The 19157-nt window shown below is 51.5% G+C and overlaps 6 protein-coding genes across 6 annotated transcripts; 5 read left to right on the top strand and 1 right to left on the bottom strand.

The window, feature by feature from the left end:
• Nucleotides 1–1785: 1785 nt before the first annotated feature.
• N7458_008762 (putative C2H2 finger domain protein) lies at nucleotides 1786–3135 on the top strand (the record flags this gene model as incomplete). The annotated part of the gene is made up of 3 exons (XM_056912144.1): nucleotides 1786–2538; nucleotides 2597–2935; nucleotides 3001–3135. The coding sequence occupies 3 exons, from the start codon at nucleotides 1786–1788 to the stop codon at nucleotides 3133–3135; spliced, it is 1227 nt and encodes a 408-aa protein (XP_056760993.1).
• A 1261-nt stretch (nucleotides 3136–4396) lies between these two features.
• On the top strand, nucleotides 4397–5806 carry N7458_008761 (uncharacterized protein; the record flags this gene model as incomplete). The annotated part of the gene is made up of 3 exons (XM_056912143.1): nucleotides 4397–5026; nucleotides 5083–5247; nucleotides 5276–5806. The coding sequence occupies 3 exons, from the start codon at nucleotides 4397–4399 to the stop codon at nucleotides 5804–5806; spliced, it is 1326 nt and encodes a 441-aa protein (XP_056760992.1).
• Nucleotides 5807–6228: 422 nt separating this feature from the next.
• On the bottom strand, nucleotides 6229–8097 carry N7458_008760 (uncharacterized protein; the record flags this gene model as incomplete). The annotated part of the gene is made up of 3 exons (XM_056912142.1): nucleotides 6229–6718; nucleotides 6742–7960; nucleotides 8064–8097. The coding sequence occupies 3 exons, from the start codon at nucleotides 8095–8097 to the stop codon at nucleotides 6229–6231; spliced, it is 1743 nt and encodes a 580-aa protein (XP_056760991.1).
• A 4100-nt stretch (nucleotides 8098–12197) lies between these two features.
• Nucleotides 12198–13694, top strand: N7458_008759 (uncharacterized protein; the record flags this gene model as incomplete). The annotated part of the gene is made up of 6 exons (XM_056912141.1): nucleotides 12198–12335; nucleotides 12393–12619; nucleotides 12708–12847; nucleotides 12922–13016; nucleotides 13078–13191; nucleotides 13269–13694. The coding sequence occupies 6 exons, from the start codon at nucleotides 12198–12200 to the stop codon at nucleotides 13692–13694; spliced, it is 1140 nt and encodes a 379-aa protein (XP_056760990.1).
• Nucleotides 13695–14458: 764 nt separating this feature from the next.
• Nucleotides 14459–15888, top strand: N7458_008758 (uncharacterized protein; the record flags this gene model as incomplete). Its single annotated transcript, XM_056912140.1, has 2 exons — nucleotides 14459–15021; nucleotides 15057–15888. The coding sequence occupies 2 exons, from the start codon at nucleotides 14459–14461 to the stop codon at nucleotides 15886–15888; spliced, it is 1395 nt and encodes a 464-aa protein (XP_056760989.1).
• Nucleotides 15889–16142: 254 nt separating this feature from the next.
• N7458_008757 (Zn(II)2Cys6 transcription factor) lies at nucleotides 16143–18942 on the top strand (the record flags this gene model as incomplete). The annotated part of the gene is made up of 4 exons (XM_056912139.1): nucleotides 16143–16291; nucleotides 16362–16389; nucleotides 16457–17869; nucleotides 17941–18942. 4 exons carry the CDS (start codon nucleotides 16143–16145, stop codon nucleotides 18940–18942), a joined length of 2592 nt encoding a protein of 863 aa, XP_056760988.1.
• Nucleotides 18943–19157: the final 215 nt, after the last annotated feature.

Genomic DNA, 19157 nt, shown 5'->3' with positions numbered 1-19157 from the left:
GGTATAAAAACGATGGATCCCATGGACCGCACCCCCCTCCCTCCTCTGGACAAGGACTACGAATGAGATACTCGGATGATCCTATGGCAATATAGCAATAATGGCAATCCAATAAGATGACCGTCTGACTATGACGCGACGATACCCATGTCCTCAGCATCTCTCCTTTACGACTTGGTCTCGAGGAGCTGTCGAATGCAGAATAATCTAAGTAAGTTAACGTAGTCAACAGGAAGCATAATCATCGGATAGTGCATAGTTAACTATCTCCATCTCCCCGTCCCAGGCCTGGTCTTCCCCACGCTGGCCAGACCATCGCCGACCGTGGCTCCATAATTTTTTTTTCCTGGGACTCTCTCTTTCTCTCTCTCTCTGTCTTGTCTTCCATTCTTTCGGGTGCCCCCGTTATTTACCTTTTTTTTCCGTCGCTGGACGACGACTGGACTGGACTGGATTGGACTGGACTGGACGACTCTCCTCTCTCGCTCGCGCTCTCTCATCTCGTGGACGTGGGCCTGTCCCATATCATGCTAATTCTATTTTATTTTTATTTTTCATTTTATTTCCCTCTCCCTCTCTCTTGTCTTTCTCTCTCGCTCTCTCTCTCCCCCTCCCTCAACCCATCTCCGCCATATACTCTTCTGGGAAAATAAAATAAAAGAAAAACCCTACTCGTCGACTTGCTCGTCTCCTACTTTATTTGCCCTGAATCCCACCCGCTCTACCGGTCCGCTAGCTTGCCTCTTCCTCGTCCTCTTCTGCTCGCTTGTTCGCACCTTTTCTTTTTCGGTCCTCCTTTTTCCCTTTTCTCTTTCTCTCTTTCTCTCTTTCTCTCTCTCCCCCCTCTCTCTTCCCTTTTGCCTCGTCGACTCTTGGACCCGAACAACCCGGACCAACTGAAACACCTGAAATTCCGCCGGAGGACTGTGTCGACTCTCCCCAATAACCTCGTTCTATATCATTCATCCTTCATCAGTCCCCAGTTCCTCCTGTTCCTCCCCCACGCTTCTGCGCCTCCCCCAACGCCACGGGCTTGTCCTTTCCCTCCCCATTCGCCTCAACTCTCTCCTCTCTCCTCTCCTCTCTACTCGACTCTCTCTCTCTCTCTCTCCCCTCTGCGACTGTCAAGCAGCTTCACGGCTGAGCTGACTGGCTCGATTCTGACGTTTCCCCGTCTCCAGCTTTGGCTTGGATTTCTTCCCCCTTCCTGTATAGTTTGAGCCGCGCGACTCTTCCTTTCTAGAGATCATGCACCACTTGCGCTATCCTCGACCGTGATCTCGTTTCTCTTCCTGTTCTCCCGCGGCTGCGCGGATCTCCTCGCGACTGAATTAACCTTTGCTGTCCCCCCGCTCTTCTCTCTCCCGCTCTCATCTCTCGGCTCTTGAGCTTGCGACGCGCACCCCCCCAAAGGTGTACAAGCGCCCACCTCCTCCGAGCACCAACATCGCAAGTCCCGGAATCTCGTTTTGCGACACAAACGCTTCCAGATCTCCCCCTCGTCGCACGCATTTCGCCGCCTCCTCCACCCTTCTCTTAACCCCCCCACACGCGGCTAGAGATCGACTAGAGTCGCGGCCCGACTCTTCTCATCCCGATCGCGACCCCCAGCGATCAACAGCTCGCCCCTCCTGGATCCTTCGAGCCCTTCGGGGGCCCATCCTGGTGGTCGAGACTGGACGTTGAACCCGGTCAACTCATTTGCTGGGCCCTTGCCCCCCCCATCTGCAATCTTCCCTGTCCGACGCCGACCTGTACGCCGGCCCGCGAGATCCCTCAGCCCACATGGCGGCTCTGACTGTTCCCGCCATACCTGCCCCCGGCATGGGCACTGCGTTGGATCACCTCACTTCCCAGCCGATAAACTCCCGTCGCCCAGCAGCCCCGACGCTGCCCAGCTTTGAATTACCGCCGCCGCCATTTGGGTTGACGGGCACGGCGGCTCCCAAATATCAAACCCAGCACTCCAATCATCCGCCCCTATCGCATGCCCCGGCGAATGTGAGCGTGGGGAACCTGTTGACGCCTCCCGCGACGAATCAATCGGGGGAAACGGGGACCAACTCTCACTCCTTGCCGCCCTCATCGGGCGTTTCCTCGGATATGCCCCCGGCGTATTGGCCTGGCACCACTCCGTACGGAGCCCCAGGAGCCGGGCCAGGTCAATGGGTCTCGGGGCACAATGCGGCTTATTCTGGACGCAGCTCCTTCTCGCCATCGGGTGTGACTCGTTCCGGCCCAGTGACTTCGCCTCCCACGACAGACGGACTGTCTCAGCCCTATGAGGCGCCTCCAATGGCGTCCTTCTCGCAAGCCCTACCCGCGCCCACCACTCTTGCCCCTGGACCGCATTCCGTCACCATGGGTCTCTATCACTCCGGTCACACCGCATCGACCGCATCTCTGCCATCGAATGACCCCTACAACCAGAAAATGCACTCCCTCTACGCCAATCCCAGCCATCAACCCGGATTTTCTCCCATCTACGCAGGGCCCAATCCCCCTCGGGGGCCATGGAGGCCTTGGCATGCACCCCGGGTCGCGCATGCCTCTACAAAGTCCCGGTGGTCAGCCTCCGTTGACCTTCCCTCGCCAGCCCTGGCCGTCGTATTCTCTCCCCGCCATGTCAGGTCCTATCATGACCAACGTCCACAGCCCGAACAGTCCCATGTCGATGATGGGAGGAATGCAATCGGGGATCCTGCCTGGTTTCAATAGTGGACATATCGCCAACACCCAGCATCTCTACGGTGCGCACCCCGCAGCGCACCATCTTCCTGGTCCAACCGCCGACCGACCCTTCAAGTGTGATCAATGCCCCCAGAGCTTCAACCGTAACCATGACCTGAAGCGTCATAAGCGGATTCATCTGGCCGTGAAGCCTTTCCCTTGCGCCCATTGTGATAAGAGCTTCTCGCGCAAGGACGCATTGAAGGTATGTCATTCGAAATGCGAGAATCCAACTCTACATGTTCATTTTGCTAACTCCGATGTTCACAGCGACACATCCTGGTGAAAGGCTGCGGCAAAGATGGTGATTCGGACGCGGTTAGCAATCAGACTGGCACGGATGGCACTCTGAAAAACGACGGCCGAAGTGAAGACGGCAGCCCCGTGATCAATGGGCGTAACTAGGCGTATGCGTTGACTACGCTTTGCATCCCTGTGGCATCATGAATCTCATTCGACTCCTCATTTACATTGAAACCCCCCCTTCTCTGTGTATGTATATCCTGGGGGAGAGGAAACGGATCGTGTACCTACAGTGGTATTGGGAGTCGGAGGGTGTTTTTTTTTTCTTTCTTTCTTTTCTTGATGGGATCTTTTTGATCTTGCCCGATTGACCTTTTTATTTCCCGCTTACTTTGTGTTTATTCCGCTCGACATGTTTCTCGGCGAAGGGTGTGTGATTTGGGCATCTTGGGATGGGTTGATATTGTCTCTTTTTTTGATCTGTTTGATTATTTGTGTTTTTCTAGCCTGACGTGTGACGTGTGTACTGTCGTTTTTTTTTTCTTTTCTTTTCTCCTGTGATTTGAACCGAGCGAGCCCCTGATTTCACTGTTGACTTTACGGGAATGGACCGCGAGTCCACGGTGTTCGATGGTATATAGCAATCTCCGTGCATGAATCATTTGACATTCCACATTCCATGACAATTGCTGCCTTCATTCTGGTGCTGAGTGTGTCTTTTGATTTATATTCTACGACCCAAGTAGGCATTGCCCTAGGTCAGCCCAGGGTACCGAATTGGGTTCCGGAGAAGTACGATCGTATCTTTGCGACGAATCCCGTTCCAGAACACCCCATCGCACTTCTGCAACATGAAACCACGCATGTTGAATAAGCGATACAAATGGGACAGATCCAGATCACCCGGGTTACCTCTCTCTCATCTCACCATTGACAGCCAAGCTCTCTCCAACGCTTGGGCCTACGTCAAAACGCGGTCTCACTCTATTGGACCCCTAATGAGGAAGTGGCGCCGCGATCGATCCGAGTTCCACGCGGTTTGCTGGCCACATGGTTTGTGAACTTTGAGTCAGGTTAGTGGCCCTGTTCCTCCGCAGAGACATCTTACTGCATGTTGTTTCGCCAGTGGAGAATCATCGACAAATCATGTCTCGGGTAGTCCCCTATGTCCTACCGTATAGACCTGCAGGCACGCAAACATGTCTCCTGTTGTTGAAGTATTTAGTAGCAGGCTGGACAGGCTGTAAGTCTTTTTCATGAGAGATTATTTTCTTCTAGCTATATTTTGTTGCTCACTTTAGCTAACTCAATTCCTAGCTATCTCATTTAACCTTTCGCTTATTTTTCATTGTTCGATATCGATACTTCTTATGGTCCTCCAACGCCCCCTCGGCTCATTTCTTTGTTTGATATACATCACAACATGCTGTTCGAGGCGTCACTGACTCGGGTCCTCTCATCAGGATTAATTATTACCAGCATCCTTGCGGGAAAGGCGTCCGCACTTCCCGGCAGGACCGTCACCACCAGAACTAAAGTCCCTCTCGATTCGACTGCTCACAGCTGGACCTACGTTATCCCGAGCCACGTCCAGGATGGAGCTGCGCGTGTCCGATTTGACATTCCCACGACGGGGTCAAAGCTCGATACCCAGGCATTGCTGACTTTGGACTCTCCTCAGCTTAGTATCCTCAATTCGTCCGTGTTTGACTGGTGGTACTTTGATGCTGTCTCTGCGCAGGACCCGCGCGAGTCATTGACCGTCACGTTCTTCACGGCTACTGCGGCCGCGTTCCCCTGGCTTCCATCGAATGAGTCATCGGTGCTAATTGCGTATCTTTGGATTTCGTTTGCGAATGGGACTATTTTGGAAGAATATGTGCCTGCCACTATTGCTACGGTTGTGGGCGGACAGGGCGCAAGTTCGCCTAGTTCGGGGAATTGGTCGTCGACTGGGTTTAGCTGGGCTGCCCTCAAGGATGATTTATCTGCGTATGAAGTGATTATTTCGTCGGAAAAGCTGCAGGTAGAAGGCCGATTCAGTTTGACATCAGTGAGTCTGTCTGAGCCATTTCAGAATAATTGTTTAGTGACCGATCGCGGCAATAGACACTGGGACCTCACTTGCCATGTGGTATTACATCCGAATCAACAACATTGGAATTTGCTCCTCATATCGGATGGGCGGCCTTGAAGCCCAACGCAGTGGGCCAAGTCGATATCAACGTGAAGGGCTCTCGTCTACAATTCCAAGGACCTGCTTATCACGACAAGGTACGAACCATAAACGATATAATAGCAGAGACCACGCGCTAAAATTCGAAAGAATTGGTCGGATCGACCCTTTGCAGAATCCGTCCAGAGCTGGTACTGGGGCCACGGCCAGATCGGCCCTTATTCGGTCGTCTGGTTTAGTTATCTGGCGTTGGATGATCCGTCCCAGACGACCTATGTGAGCAGTTATGTCGCACGCGATGGGCAAGTGCTGGTTTCATCCTGCAACTCGACTGTGCTTACTGTTCGTCCCATTGGAGACCCTGAAACCGGCGCGCGATATCCACCACTAGCAGGTGATATACCGGATGGATTTCATCTGCAGTTTGACCTCGGAGAGGAAGGTTGGTTGAGAGCCAATGTCTCCGGAACACGCATTGCAGGGGATGGGAAATATTACTTCCGATGGGCAGGAACTATGACTGGCGAGGTCAGCCAATCTGAAGCTGAGCGGAGCCAAAATGCGTGTGACGCTGGGTGTTCATCAATCACAGCGCGTGATGCGGAGTCTGTGTTGACTGGCAGCGCTATTTTTGAGCAGTTTGTCCTTGCAGAATAACTCTAGTCATTTTGGCATCGTTTTGACCTCGAGGAAGATGGGTATCCAAAGATCCCGGATGACTTCACTTCAACTCAGGTTGGGAAATCGAGGAGGTACGGGTGATTTAGTTGAATGTCAAGTCGTTTCAATGATTACCTGATTTACCAGGAGAAAGTGAGATGTTTCTGGTCATATGGAAGAGACCCCGCGAGCAAGCGTGCTTGTAACGAGTCGTTGAATGTCTATAGCTTAAACTGAAAGACGAACAGTTCATCATCCAAATGCAAAAGTAAGAGCCAAGTTTGAGTCATCCTGAAGGAATATTATATGTCATTCAAACTGCAGAGTAAATAAGCGATAAAAATGGGGTATCTCGCGGGCAGCGCGAAGGTGAAAATAACAGTGCAAAGCTAGTGGTCCTTCAAAACGAAAGCAGCCTCTCACGGCTTGTCCGACGTCTTTGCCTTCCACTCCTCCACCAATCCAGTGTAGTCCTCCGTACCATAAGGGCTGAGGCATCGAGACAGCATTCCCTGTTTACGCCCGGGCGACAGACCAAGATCCCGCAGCATCAGATCAATATAGGGAAGTGCGTCAAAGACAAAGTCAGGATTGCGGCGACCGAAGCCTCCAGGGTAGCGATACTTGCCAAACTCGGTGTGCAGCGCAGTCTCCCAGGCCAGGTTGAGCTCCGCATCATCCTCGACTTTGATGTCGGAAGCCGCACGGACGGCCGCTGGGCATTGCTCCACGGCTGTCGGGGTGAGATGGTTGCCAAAGTATGCGGCAATCCAGAGGGCTTGCGTCTGAGCGATGATGGTGGTGTTGATGGTCATGGTGATGCCCATGAACGCGAGTGATCGGTCCTTGACTTGCGAGAGGGGCACCATGAAGCGTGCCAGTCGGAATGGGTGGGGGCTGCCGCCTCGGCTTGCTCGTTCAGAGGCTTATACTTGGGATTGGGAGTAGGCTGGTCGCGCAGACGGGGGAATCGACGAAGGATCTCCTCGTCGGCTGCCTTGACCATCTCTTCATCCAACGGGTCACTACTCCAGGGGAAGCCGAGCTCGCGGTCAATGCCCTCCGGAAGGAACTTCAGGTTGGGAGTAGCGCGCCAGCCTGTCGAGCAGATCAGAGCGGTAGATTTCAGCTCCTCGCCGGTGGACAGGTGCACCATATGATCGGAGAGGTGGTCGAGCTCAGCAATGTGTACTTTGATCGTGCCATCCTTGATGAGATCGAAGAAATCAGTGGGGTAGTTGAGGATGCTGAGCGAGGAGGCAATCCAGAACGGGCTGATCCATGGCTGCAGCTTCTTCACCTCGGGGTGCTTGTTGAAGCCGTTGAGCTGCACGACGTCGTCGGCTAGTACGGCCCAGAAGGCATCCACGATCTTACGGCCCAGCCACGTTCCGTGCAGGAAGCTGCGCACACGCGTATATCCATCGGCATCTCCCCAAATGCAGGGGCTGAACCAAGTCAGGAGTCGGGTGGTTACCAGCTTCTCCAGCCACTTCTTCAGCGGCGTCACATACGGGGGCGCCATCCAGTTTGGCCCATGTCCGGACTCGCGAATGACCCAGTCGACTTGCATCCCGGACGTCGCACAGGCGTAGGCCGCATCCCAGGCGGACTTGGTACCGCCGAACACGGTGACTCGCTCACCGGCTTTCAAGGTCTCGGGTTCGTGCTGTTGCATGTCCCGGCAGTGGAAGATGGGCGCTCCGAAGACGTCCTGACCCTCAAATGTGGGCAGATATGCCTGCGATGTGACGCCCGTGGCAACGATCAGCTTCTTCGTCTCAATGGTCGCCAGTTCCTCCCCGTGCGACACCTTCAGCTGCCAAGTTCCGTCCAGATTGTGTTGTGCGCTCTCGACGCGGTGGCCGACTTGGATGCGATCGGTGAAGCCAAACCGCTCGGCATATGCCTCGAGGTAGCGTTGGACGATCTCACCGGGGATGTGTTCCCCGGGCTTGACTCCAAAGGTAGCCTCATCCATGGGGAAATCACTGAATTCGTAGGTGCCCAGCATGTTGTTGGACTTGAGACCCTTGTACAGGCGATGCTTGGCCCACACTCCACCGACGGAGTCGGCGGCCTCCAGCAGGAGCACATTGCCATCGGGATTCACCTCGCGGTAAGTTTTGATGGCCGCAAGTCCACTCCATCCTGGGTGAGAGTTACCATTCCGTTAGTACCCAACCAGTCGCATACAATCCAAGGTGGTGCTGATCGCGCCAAACACTACAATTCCGGGGGCAGCTTGACTCACCTGCGCCGACCACGACCAAGTCCACGCTCTCCATTTTTGAGGATGTTTGGGACAGCTCGGATGTGTTTATTGAGGGCACCAACTTGGTGACCGTATAAGTTTGAATGAAAGAAAGCGACCGACTGGACTGACTCGCTGGCGCGGGGGGATCCCTGCAAGGGAAGTGTGATGGAGCACGAAAGCACGATTGAAGGGCGAACGAGCGAGCGGAGACCCCAAGGAGAGAGAACTAAGGAATTGAGCCCAACCTCCTCTCATCTAGCAATTGAAGGGCAGCTAAACCAAAATAAAGAGCGCCCGCGGAGTCAGTCCTGGAGAGGCCTTGCCAGTGCTGGTGGACGGAATGGATTCTTATTGTTTGGACCGAGACAGCCACTGATCAGCCAACCAGCCCACCGAACCAGACACGCTACTCCGTAGTTCGGAAGGAATTGGTGGTACCAATTCCTATTCCTATTTGGCCTCTACGGTTGGAGTGGGCCTGTGAAGAGGACAGATTGGCCAAATTACCGGGGGAAATGAAGCGTAACTGCGGATTAGGGCTTGGGCTAACCAACTTAGTACCACCAAAGTTGGTAATTTTGTATCCACCTCGGGTATGAAGCAGCTGGACATGGGCGTCAAAGAAAGTAGCTTTCATGAAACGCCACCACGGGGCGAAGATGGAGAGAGGAGAAGCAATCATCAATGCGCACGGCTGGACGTCAATTTGAGAGGATCTTGATCGGACTATAGGAGGCTCTGTACTCCGGAATTCGCAACTCAAAAAGACTGACTCGGCATTCCACCTCGGATTTCCCACTGACTGTAGGTCTAAGCAATTAGTAGTTACTGTAGCTAACTAAATACAGCAACTTAGTAGCTGTCCGAAAGCTCCCACCGGATAGTGAACTCCTCATAAGAAATCCCTTTTCGTCAGGGGCATTCCTCGTTGCCGGCGACTTGGCATGCAGCTGGTCCGAAGTGGAGTTGACTAACTAGTGAATGTCAGTGACTCGTCCATTGAACTATCGAAATACTGTACTTCATACCCTGTACATTCTCTACAGAGTATATAGTACTCTGGATGGAGTATTCGATACTCCATACTCTGTCTGGCAGGTGGCCTTGTCCAAGAGCACGCACTCGAGCTCATTCAAAGAACCACAACTTCTCTCCTACCCTCCTCCTCCTCCACTCATCCTATCATCTGGGCCTAAGATTAGAATTCGAATTATTTTTGATGATGGTGATTGCAATCTTGTCACGCCCGACAGACTGGTGCCAAAAGTTAAACCTGCCTCCGTCGTTTGACGTGCGCTAGGGGCTGCTGGTTCCTGCGGTCAAAGCGTGTCTGGTCTAGTGTGGCCCACGTCCAGGCCGCATCGATGATCACTAACCTTTCTGATCCTGTATTTTTTTCCGGTAGAGCCCGAGAACTATGGAGTCCTAACCCGGCTGGAGGAAATCAAAGCTCGCTGACCCTATGAATAGCCACACGAGAGTTCCGTTAGGATGGGCATGGGCGTTGAGCTAAGTCAAACTAAGTAAGGAAGAAAGCTCCCTCCATTACGGACGACGTAACTGGTGGTTCTTGACCTGGCGGACCAGAACAATCTTTCGCAAGGTGGAACGGAACCCAACGAAGATGAGCAGAACGAACGCGTTTGCTGTTTGATTAATCTGGATGATTTATGGATGATTCGTTGGTCATAATGATAAACTCTTTTCTAATCCATCCGTTAATAACCTTGAAATGCCCCGGTCGGAGAATCAAGCATTATGCAGTCTGTCCCCCCTGGAGCAATCCTTGGACCCCCACATCTCCAGTCTTTCAATGGTGATCATGAAGTTGGATAAACTTTGCATCAGGAAGACTTAACAGATCAAGCGGCCTGCTACTGCACATAGCGCCATGTCCGATGCTCTGCCCGTCCGATCGGTTGCATGCTGCCGTCACTAGTGCAGCGCGAGATCTCTGTTCGCCTCGTCAATCCCTTCCTGTCCAAACTAGCGCGCAAGGACGGACTCAGAGGGACAATCGAAGAACTTTCGCAACGGTGCAGATCAAGACAAATGGGAAAAGTGCAGAACTGGGATTGGGATTCTGTTATTTCTCCATTTGCTGCATCGCGATCCACTGCCAGCCCCACTGGGCGCCCGGACCGAGCGGATTGGCTCCTCCGTCCTGGACCTACTGGAACACACTCAGCGGCCATCATTCGCTGTTGTCAGAACTTACTTACTGTAGAAGGTAAACAGAGTTGTTCTGGTCCATGACTCCATGGCAGTTTTTGTTTTCGTACTTGTGGCCTAGCGCCCGCCCCCCCTCCCGTGCTTTGAAACATGGAACTGACCCGGGGCTGGTGGCGATGGGCCTAAACAAAGAAAGCTGCCAGAAAACGTGTCAGCGACTCGGCGAACCCTGGTTACTACTGGGGCGAGACCGAGGATCATTGTCCCTTAATTTGACAGGAGGCATGGCAGGATATAGCAAGAAAATGACACGGAACAAAACAAACTTGTAATTGATAGAAGCTGGACTATCTCTGGGATTCTGCTGCGGTCAATCTCCGATGAAAAAAATCGCACTATTCTAGTAGGAAGATAGTGATTCGGAGCGTAGGCGACAAAAGCAAAAATAGAGATAGACACAAAGATAGGTTTAGGCATAAGCAAGTTGCAACTGATCGACTCCATAGTCAATCAACGAACAACAATAGGCATCCACTCTGTACTGGTTCCCAATGCATGATGGGCAAAAGTGTTTGGCAGACTGCGATTAACCTTCTCTGGGAGCCTAGATTAATCTTATTCTGGACGTGCTCTGCAAGATGCAATCTCCGACAGGCAGATCGGCAATGCTGATACCCTTGGAGAGTAAGTACAGTCGATTACGCTTATGACGGGAGAGGAAGAGCGACTGGAAGATCGATTGATTGATTACACATGAATTAGCGAGTACCGCGGCGCCACCAAGAAAGTCGGTCATCAAAATTATAACTGACCCGGCTTTTGACAGATCCCATCGTTACAACCAGGGTTTGTAACTGCGTCATTGCGTTCGCAGAGTTGGTGAGTTGTTCTGGTGGCAGACAAAGAAAATGGCCTGCCAGGTCAGCCATCCGGCGAGTCATTCCCTGTCGGTGTAACCGAATCATGCAGCAGAGAACTGACTGGAGTGTTGGACAGACTCAACCTTTTGGGATGGGCACGTCTTCCTGACTCGCACCAGCCTAAATGTAGGGCATGGTATGGAACACGGAGTACAGGGACGGAGTACAGAGTGTATTGGTGTAGTAGTGTTTTTCTGACTAGTCGCCGTATAGTCCCAGAACACCTACGAGACTTTCCACAGGCTTAGCCACTGCCGATCGTCTTTGCTGCATGAGGAAACTCCGTGTTGAACTCAGGGGAGCAGTGGAGCTTCAAGCGGTTCCTTTTTTTTTTGGCTTTACCAACAACCCGCCAGCCGGAAGCGAAGGTGAAGCTTGCAGCAGAGCAACAAATGTGGTCTGGACCGTAAGACCATCCTCCCCGATGGGGCGTTTGGGCAGTGGGGACAGGGAGAAGCCCGATAATCGACTTGTGTCAAAAGTCACAACTGTCATCGGTAGGACAAATGTCATGAACGGAACCGTTGCCGCTAGCCGGGTATCCATCAGTGTCTTCTTGGTCAATCGGCCACTCAGAAGGCGAGCTCGTGTCAGAGTTTCTCCATCAGGATGGGTCTTTGCTTCCAACGTACGCCATATTTTTCCCAGCTTCTTGGCTCTTCTCCCGCCACTGGCGGCTTGGAGACGGTTGATTCATCCACTCTTGTCTTGATTTTTGTTTTTCCCAATTTTGGAGTTTGGGCATTTATAAGTCGACCGTTTTGCGGGCTCTCTTCTTTGTTGTCTGGCCTGGTTCCAATGACAAGCAGAGGGCCTCCCGGGGGAAACCACAAGTCACAGAGATAGTCACCTACTATTTGCCCGTCTTATTTCTTACCCTGCTTTGCTATTCACACACCCCTACCTTCCCTCTCTCCCTTAGATGGTTTGGGTGTCGTTGTCTTTCTTTTATCTGAATGAACCCCCCCGGAGGCCTTCTTTCTCCAGTTCTCCCGGGCATTCAGCAAACAAACCATAACCCGCAAACACCGAATCCACCATGGGTGACTTTGTCACGGAGGCTTTCACACTCTTGGCAGTGGCCATTGTGATCATTGCTCTCCGCACTATAGCTCGATGGATCATGGTAGGACCGAGGAACTTCCAGGCAGACGATTATCTGATGCTATTGGCTTGTGTATGTGAGAACCTACAGATACGATTCACTCTTTGGAAGCATTGCTGATTGACATAGGTGGTATACGGGCTGGAAACCGGCGCTGCATACATGGTGGGGGCATGGTTCAAAGGCCTTGCCAACAATGCCATGACAGATGAACAACGCAAGCAACTGTCTACCCACTCCGAGGAATATCGTCTACGCGTGGGAGGCTCAAAGGTCCAGGTGACCGGCTGGTCTCTGTATACTTTGCTTTTATGGCTTTTGAAGACTTGCATGGCCATCTTCTACTCTCGTTTGACGTAAGATCCCCGGAAAACGCTTCGCTTGTACTCGAGAGCATGCAGCGTTTGAAGCTTCCATCTGTTCAGAGTGCTAACAACGGCATAGAGCGGGCTTGATCAACATGCGAGTTCGAATCCACATCGCATACGGCTTGATCGCCGCTACTTACATTGCTACCATTTGTTCCATTCTCTTTGGTTGTTATCCGATGCACAAGAACTGGCAGATCTATCCGGACCCTGGAAGTAAGTGGAAAGAAAACAAAATTGGCCGGATTTGAGATGGGAGGGTAGTTCTCTAACCGTGGGAATTTGGACAGATATCTGTCAACCTGCCGTTTCAAAGATCGACATCTACGTTACAGTTGTGCTGAACGTTGCGACCGATCTCTACCTCATTAGTATCCCTGCTCCGGTATGCAAATCGCTCTTCCAACTTTCGATGGCAATGCAAAACTCACCACAATGCTATCCAGATGCTCTTCAAGGCTCGTCTTCACTGGCGCGAAAAGCTTGAGCTCCTTGTTCTTTTCAGCGGCGGTCTTTTCGTCATGATGGCTGGTATTCTACGCTGCGTCTTGATTGTGACAGTAAGAACACCCTCCCAACCCCTCGAATCAGTTTTGGATATTAATTTGGATATTAACTCAAACACCGTCTGTCCCAGGCTGGTGCAAATGGTGCCGAACAAGCCGGCAGTTGGGCCTGTCGAGAAACCTTCGTCGCTGTGGTCATCGGCAATATCCCAATGATCTACCCGCTCTTCCGTCGTTTTGCTCGTCGTGCAGGTCTCTATCTTACCTCGAGAGGCGGTGGTTCTGAGAGCTATCCAGCCTACCAACTATCAGATGGCGATGCCAGTGGGTACGCGAGGCGCAAGAAGTTCCGCCATCCACTCTCCATCCCAGGTGATACGCAGTGGAATACTATTAGTGATGAGCAGATGATACTGCCAACCTCCCGCCAGCAACCACCTACATGCACTGCCGGCGAGGGGGACTGGGATGCGACCAGCCACACTAGTCATGGTGGAGGCATCAAAGTGATCCATGAAACGATTGTTCACAGTGCTGAGAAAGACTCTCGGATATAGATAAGATAAATAATGAATATGGGCATACACTAGCTAGTCAATTTTCTTGTGTTTATGGAGGCGGTCGAAGCTGCTTGAGCCTGCAGACTGCGTAGTGCTCGTGAGGATTGTTGCTCTTGAAATTGAACCATGGTGTAAGTGTGTTCCTCTCAGTTCTACCCTGGTGCGACGAGGGTTCCTTCTATCCGCGAAACTGATTTCAAGTCTTTCTACCTTGATTGTATAATGCGATCTATACGAGTAGCCCGAGAATACCAACGTGACAAGGTATCCATCGCGAAGCCATATTCACCGCAGAAGATCGTGATGACAATATGTCTGAGTGATCAAAGGAGCGATGAACTTTAGTAAGCGTGTGCTATCACTCGATCCGTTGATATCCTCGATCCACCGGAATAATGCTGGAACAGGAACAGGACCCTCTAACATGTTGTGGCCCCCGCCGGAGAATATATGGTTATGACCAGATTAACGTTATGCATAGTGCGCAAAGGGCAACGCCACCTCTTCAGGGTTCTCTCTCCACCCGTTCCTTAAACACATAAACTGCAAAGTCCCCGGAGCTCCGCATTTCCCCCCACAATTCATTTACACAGAAGAGAATGGACAACATGCCACAGAGACAACATATGAGAATTGCGGAGAAGATGTGGGATGCAGCACGCTCGGAGTTGGGATAAAAGGCAGCTTAATCTGCACCTTTCACGGAAAAAAAAGAAAAAACACAACGAAAAGTCCATCAACATAGAAACAACTTCGACATCATGTTGTGGAGTATCTTCGCATCTCTCCTCACCGCTGGTTTGGTGACAGCGGACAACATTACAGCCACCGTCAGCCTCAGCGTGTCAAAAGGGAAGCCGGTTCACTGGGCGTCTGGTTTCATCTATGGCATCCCTGATACGCCGAATCAAATCCCTGATCACTGGTACACCGATATAGGATTCCGCTATGGTCGCGCTGGAGGCGCACAGCTCGAGGCGCCAGCGCGAGGCTGGATCTGGGGAATGACAGAGTACAAAGGGCGCTTGGAATCGACGCTATCAAATTACCGCACCTGTCGCAAGTATGGTGCAGACTTTATTCTGCTGCCGCACGATGTATGGGGAACCGACCATGCTAACTCTTCGACCGTTTGGCCTGGCGATGGAGGCGACTGGTCGGATTATGACTTGTTTGTCAGGACTTTGATGAAGGACCTCAAGGCAAACAATGCGCTGAAGGGTCTAGTTTGGGACATTTGGAATGAACCCGACATTAGTATTTTCTGGGAACGGAGTCAGCAGCAGTGGATTGACTTGTACATTCGTACCCATAAGCTGCTTCGGTATGTGTTAGCTTCTAAATCTTCCACTGGACGAGCGCTGATCCAAATGGTTCGCAAAGAGAGGATCCTAGCTTCTACACTGTCCAGATCACCGGCCCATCATTGGCCTTCCGTCCGGTGCCTGGAAACACTTGGTGGAGCAACTGGCTGGCTCAGATCGCGGGCAACAAAACCATTCCAGAGCAATATTCTTACCATCTGGAAGGTGTGACAAGTGATTGGGACAATGACCTTCAGAACACAAACGGCACTCTTGCGACGCTTTTGAAAACTTTCGGTCTTCCTGATCGCCAAATCAACATCAACGAGTACGCCAATTACGGCGAGCAAGTCCCTGCTGGAGCTGCATGGTGGATTTCGCGATTAGAAAGATACGATGCATTGGGGCTGCGTGGAAATTGGCTCAGTGGATGGACTCTGCACGACCTCATGGCAAATCTCCTGACGAAAAAATCAAATGCGACCGATTATAATGCGACCGACTACGCACCGGCCCCTGAGTTCCAGGTATATAAGTACTACAAAGCGAACATGACGGGACACCGTGTCGAAACTTCCGGCACCGGAGATCGCCTGTTTGATGTCTATGCGACAGTTGATTCGGACAAAGTTCGCATTCTGTCAGGAACACGGATTACGGCAGGCAATTGGCAGATTACCGTCAAGGGAATGAGTGCTGTTGGGCTTCCATCTGAAGGCACGGTTGATATTCAGACTTGGGGATTTGCGGGCACGTCTGTGTTTGAAGAAGTGGATTCCCCGAGTGATCGTGGCATTGTCTCGCACACATACTTCGGTGATGCGTTGACATTCCCGATCTTTCAGACTGATGCTAGTACGGCGTGGGCATTTGAATTTAGTCGCTAGTGCGATCTTACAGACCGAGACTGTCTGATAAAGCGGAAGCCATCCATAGCCCAGAAGAAACTTATCGTCTATTCTCGAATTGATTCTGTTCTCAATCATTTCTCGCCAATTCCTCGCTTCCTAATTTGCTGGTCAAAAATTCCGGCCCCCAAAAAGTCAAGATCCCGCTTCTTCCGCGGATCCACTAGCCTTCCCCACACTAATTCCGTCAGCGAGCTCACGGAATTTACTTACCTTCTCCATCATAGCTCACAATGAGAAGTGCAGGCTCAGCAGAGGTAGAGCGGGAGTCCGAGAGTATTCGGCGACACACATCTCAAGGTGAAAACGAAGGCCGCCCCCAAGATGACGCTCAGCCCTCACTCAAGCGAGCGAAAAGAGGGAAATACGTTTCGAAGGCATGGTAAGCATCCCCTCCCCCCGATCTGGCCTAATTGGAATCTTGATGATAACTGAGGACATTTCTGTGACAGTGTTCAGTGCCAGCGACGTAAAATTAAAGTAAGATCTAAGAGACAGAGGTGTCGACGTGAATTCCGCTGATATTTGCCCCCTTTACTCTTTATAGTGCGATGGAAATGCTCCCTGTCGAGCTTGTACAGTTAAAGGACGTGACTGTCAGCGAGTGGGTACAGATATGCGGGGAAGATGGCGAGCTGCCGAACGCATATCTGCAGAATCCAAGGATTTGGTCCCTCGAATGAGTCGGGTAGAGCGTCAACTGGGCTTAGTGAGAGGCACCGAAGATCAAGGACCTGGTGAACCAGAGAAGGTGGGCGGAGAGTTCGAATCAAGCAGTCGAGATCGGAGTCCACAGCCACAAGTCCCGACCTTCTCTGGTGAGACATCTATTGCGCACAATCTCACTGTTGTGGAGGGACGACTTGAGCAGATGGGCGTGCAATACAAAAGACTCCGCTCTGCGTCGCCACGTCAAAGATTTGCATCACGTCTCACGCCGTCGCCGAACGAATTAATCGACGATTCATCAGGGCGACAGATGAGCTTCATTCAGAAAGTGCTGGATGCTCATCGCATCGTACCCGAACGACAACAATGGGATAGGCTGATGCATACATTTTGTGATGAGGTGCATATCCTTGTGCCATTTCTTCACCTCCCTAGCTTGTGGAAACTTCATGATCAGTTTTGGAAGTGCAGTTGGAATCGCCAGTCTAAAGATCGGCAAGAGCACGGCGCTCACCGAGTCCAAACCGCGCAGGTTTTACTTGGTATCGCAAATGGAAGATGTGTGGAATCCTCGCGTTTCGAAGGTGATGGAGGTCCTTATTCCGCTGGTTGGAGTTTATACAGCGCTGCTAGGGACATATTCGGTGACCTGCTTGACGGATTCCGGCAATGCGCGGACCAAATCCTTATTCTACAGACAGTTATCATGATGGTAGTGTACCTATTTCGACTCGATGCGCACGGATCTGCCGAGAAAATACTCGCGCTTGCAATATCACACTCGCATCATCTCGGCCTCCAGAGAGAAAGTGTTGTCGGCGCAATGTCTCCATTTCAATGTGAAATGGCTCGCCGCTTGTGGTGGTGCATCTACTTGCTGGACCGAAGGCTGGCCATCGAAACCGGCCGTCCTTTCCTCATCCAAGATGTGAATGTCGACGTGGAACTACCTAGGAACGTCAATGACGAATGGTTGACTACCCACAAGACGACTCAGCTTGCGATAAACGTAAATGTTCCAAGCAACGAACAAACTCTTACGTCAGTACCGTACCTCATAGCCATGGCTAGCTATTCAAAGGTCGTCGGAAAGGTGTGGGAAGCCCTCTACGGGGCGACTACATCTGAGTCAACCCCAAGTCCATTGCTCAACGAGTATCTTGAGCACCTGGCAACCCAGTCGCAGAAGGGGCTTCAAAAGGAATTTACCCATAATTTAAATCATGAAGATACATATGATAGTGCAGGGTTAGCTTGGTGGCAGGTGAAGCAGCATCTCATGATGCGTATCGTGAGTCTATCAAGTTAATTCAGCGCTACTTCGTTACTTGCGATCGACTTCGAGCTAATAAAGATGGATAGAGGTGGTGCTCGCTATATCTTTTGATCCGCAAGCCCATGCTTCAAAAAGAGCGATATAATAACAACCCACCACCTGAAGCAATCGAGAACGAGGTCATCTGCATGCGCCTGGCCCAAAGAATTATCGATGACTTCAGAAACGTACCGGAAGAACATCCCAAGTACACATTTCCATTCTTGCATTACCTGACCAGTGCCACGATCATTGCACTTGGCCTCATCATCAAACAGCCCTCCTTCAAAAGTACTTATGGGGCTCTGACGCTTAAGGCTGCCAGATCCCTTAGAGAGCATTGTCGCAAGACTTGGATGTCTGGGAAAATGATCCAAACAGTATGGAAGCTGAATCAAATGGCAGATGCTATTTTGAGCCCAAATGATTTAGCACTAGACCATACGTCCCGCTTTGGAGACAGCACATTTGCTCAGCTGCCCACCGATGGTTTGACCCAGCCAAATTCTAATATCAACAAAAGCCTTTCCGAGCGCCGTATGATGGTTAAATCAACCGTGAAGCTGCCCCAGTCTGCTTCAGCAACCTCAATGGGAACTCGAAGCCATAGTCAGGTTATCGCCTACAAGTTTAATAATAACCCGCCAGTGCCGCAAATCGAAGAGAGCTCAGCCATCGCAGATGCACAGAATTGCCAAGGGACTAGAACCACGCACGAAAGAGCTGGAGCCGTCATCTCGATATTGAACTTGGGCGGCAACAATCATCCAGCTCTGCAGAATGACAGCTCTCATAAGCCAGATGCTTTCCCACACCTTACAGCACACAGCCGGAATCACCCAGAAGCTCAACTTGGAACGAGAAGTGATGTGGAGAATCTAGGTGGTCATGAACATGGAACCAGTTCGTCGCAGATGTACGATGTAATGCAGTCGGAAATGGGTGTAGACGCTCCGTTACCGGGACAAATCATCAACGGTGGAATGGAATGGCTTCAATCGTTGTTTTCTAATGGCCTCGATTCGCAGATCCTACCTGTGTGGGATTAATCATTCCATGGGGGACCCTTCGAAGGTCGCAGGATGCGGGCCGGTCCGATGAAAGCCGTGCTTCTTTAGGGATCAAAATGCCAATGCTTAAGGTATCATGAGAGACGAGAAATTGAAAAGCCTTGCATATCTATCTTGCCCGGAGCTGGAGATTACAGAATCATATGTGCCAAGGGAAACATGAGAGATTTCATTCAATGGTCAATATTGCCAGG

The sequence above is a fragment of the Penicillium daleae genome (genome assembly GCF_028827525.1).
Source record: "Penicillium daleae strain IBT 16125 chromosome Unknown utg000008l_segment0_segment0, whole genome shotgun sequence".
NCBI classification, from domain to species: Eukaryota; Fungi; Ascomycota; class Eurotiomycetes; order Eurotiales; family Aspergillaceae; genus Penicillium; species Penicillium daleae.
The sequence above is the reverse complement of the archived record's forward strand: the minus strand, read 5'-3'. Positions and strand labels throughout refer to the sequence as shown.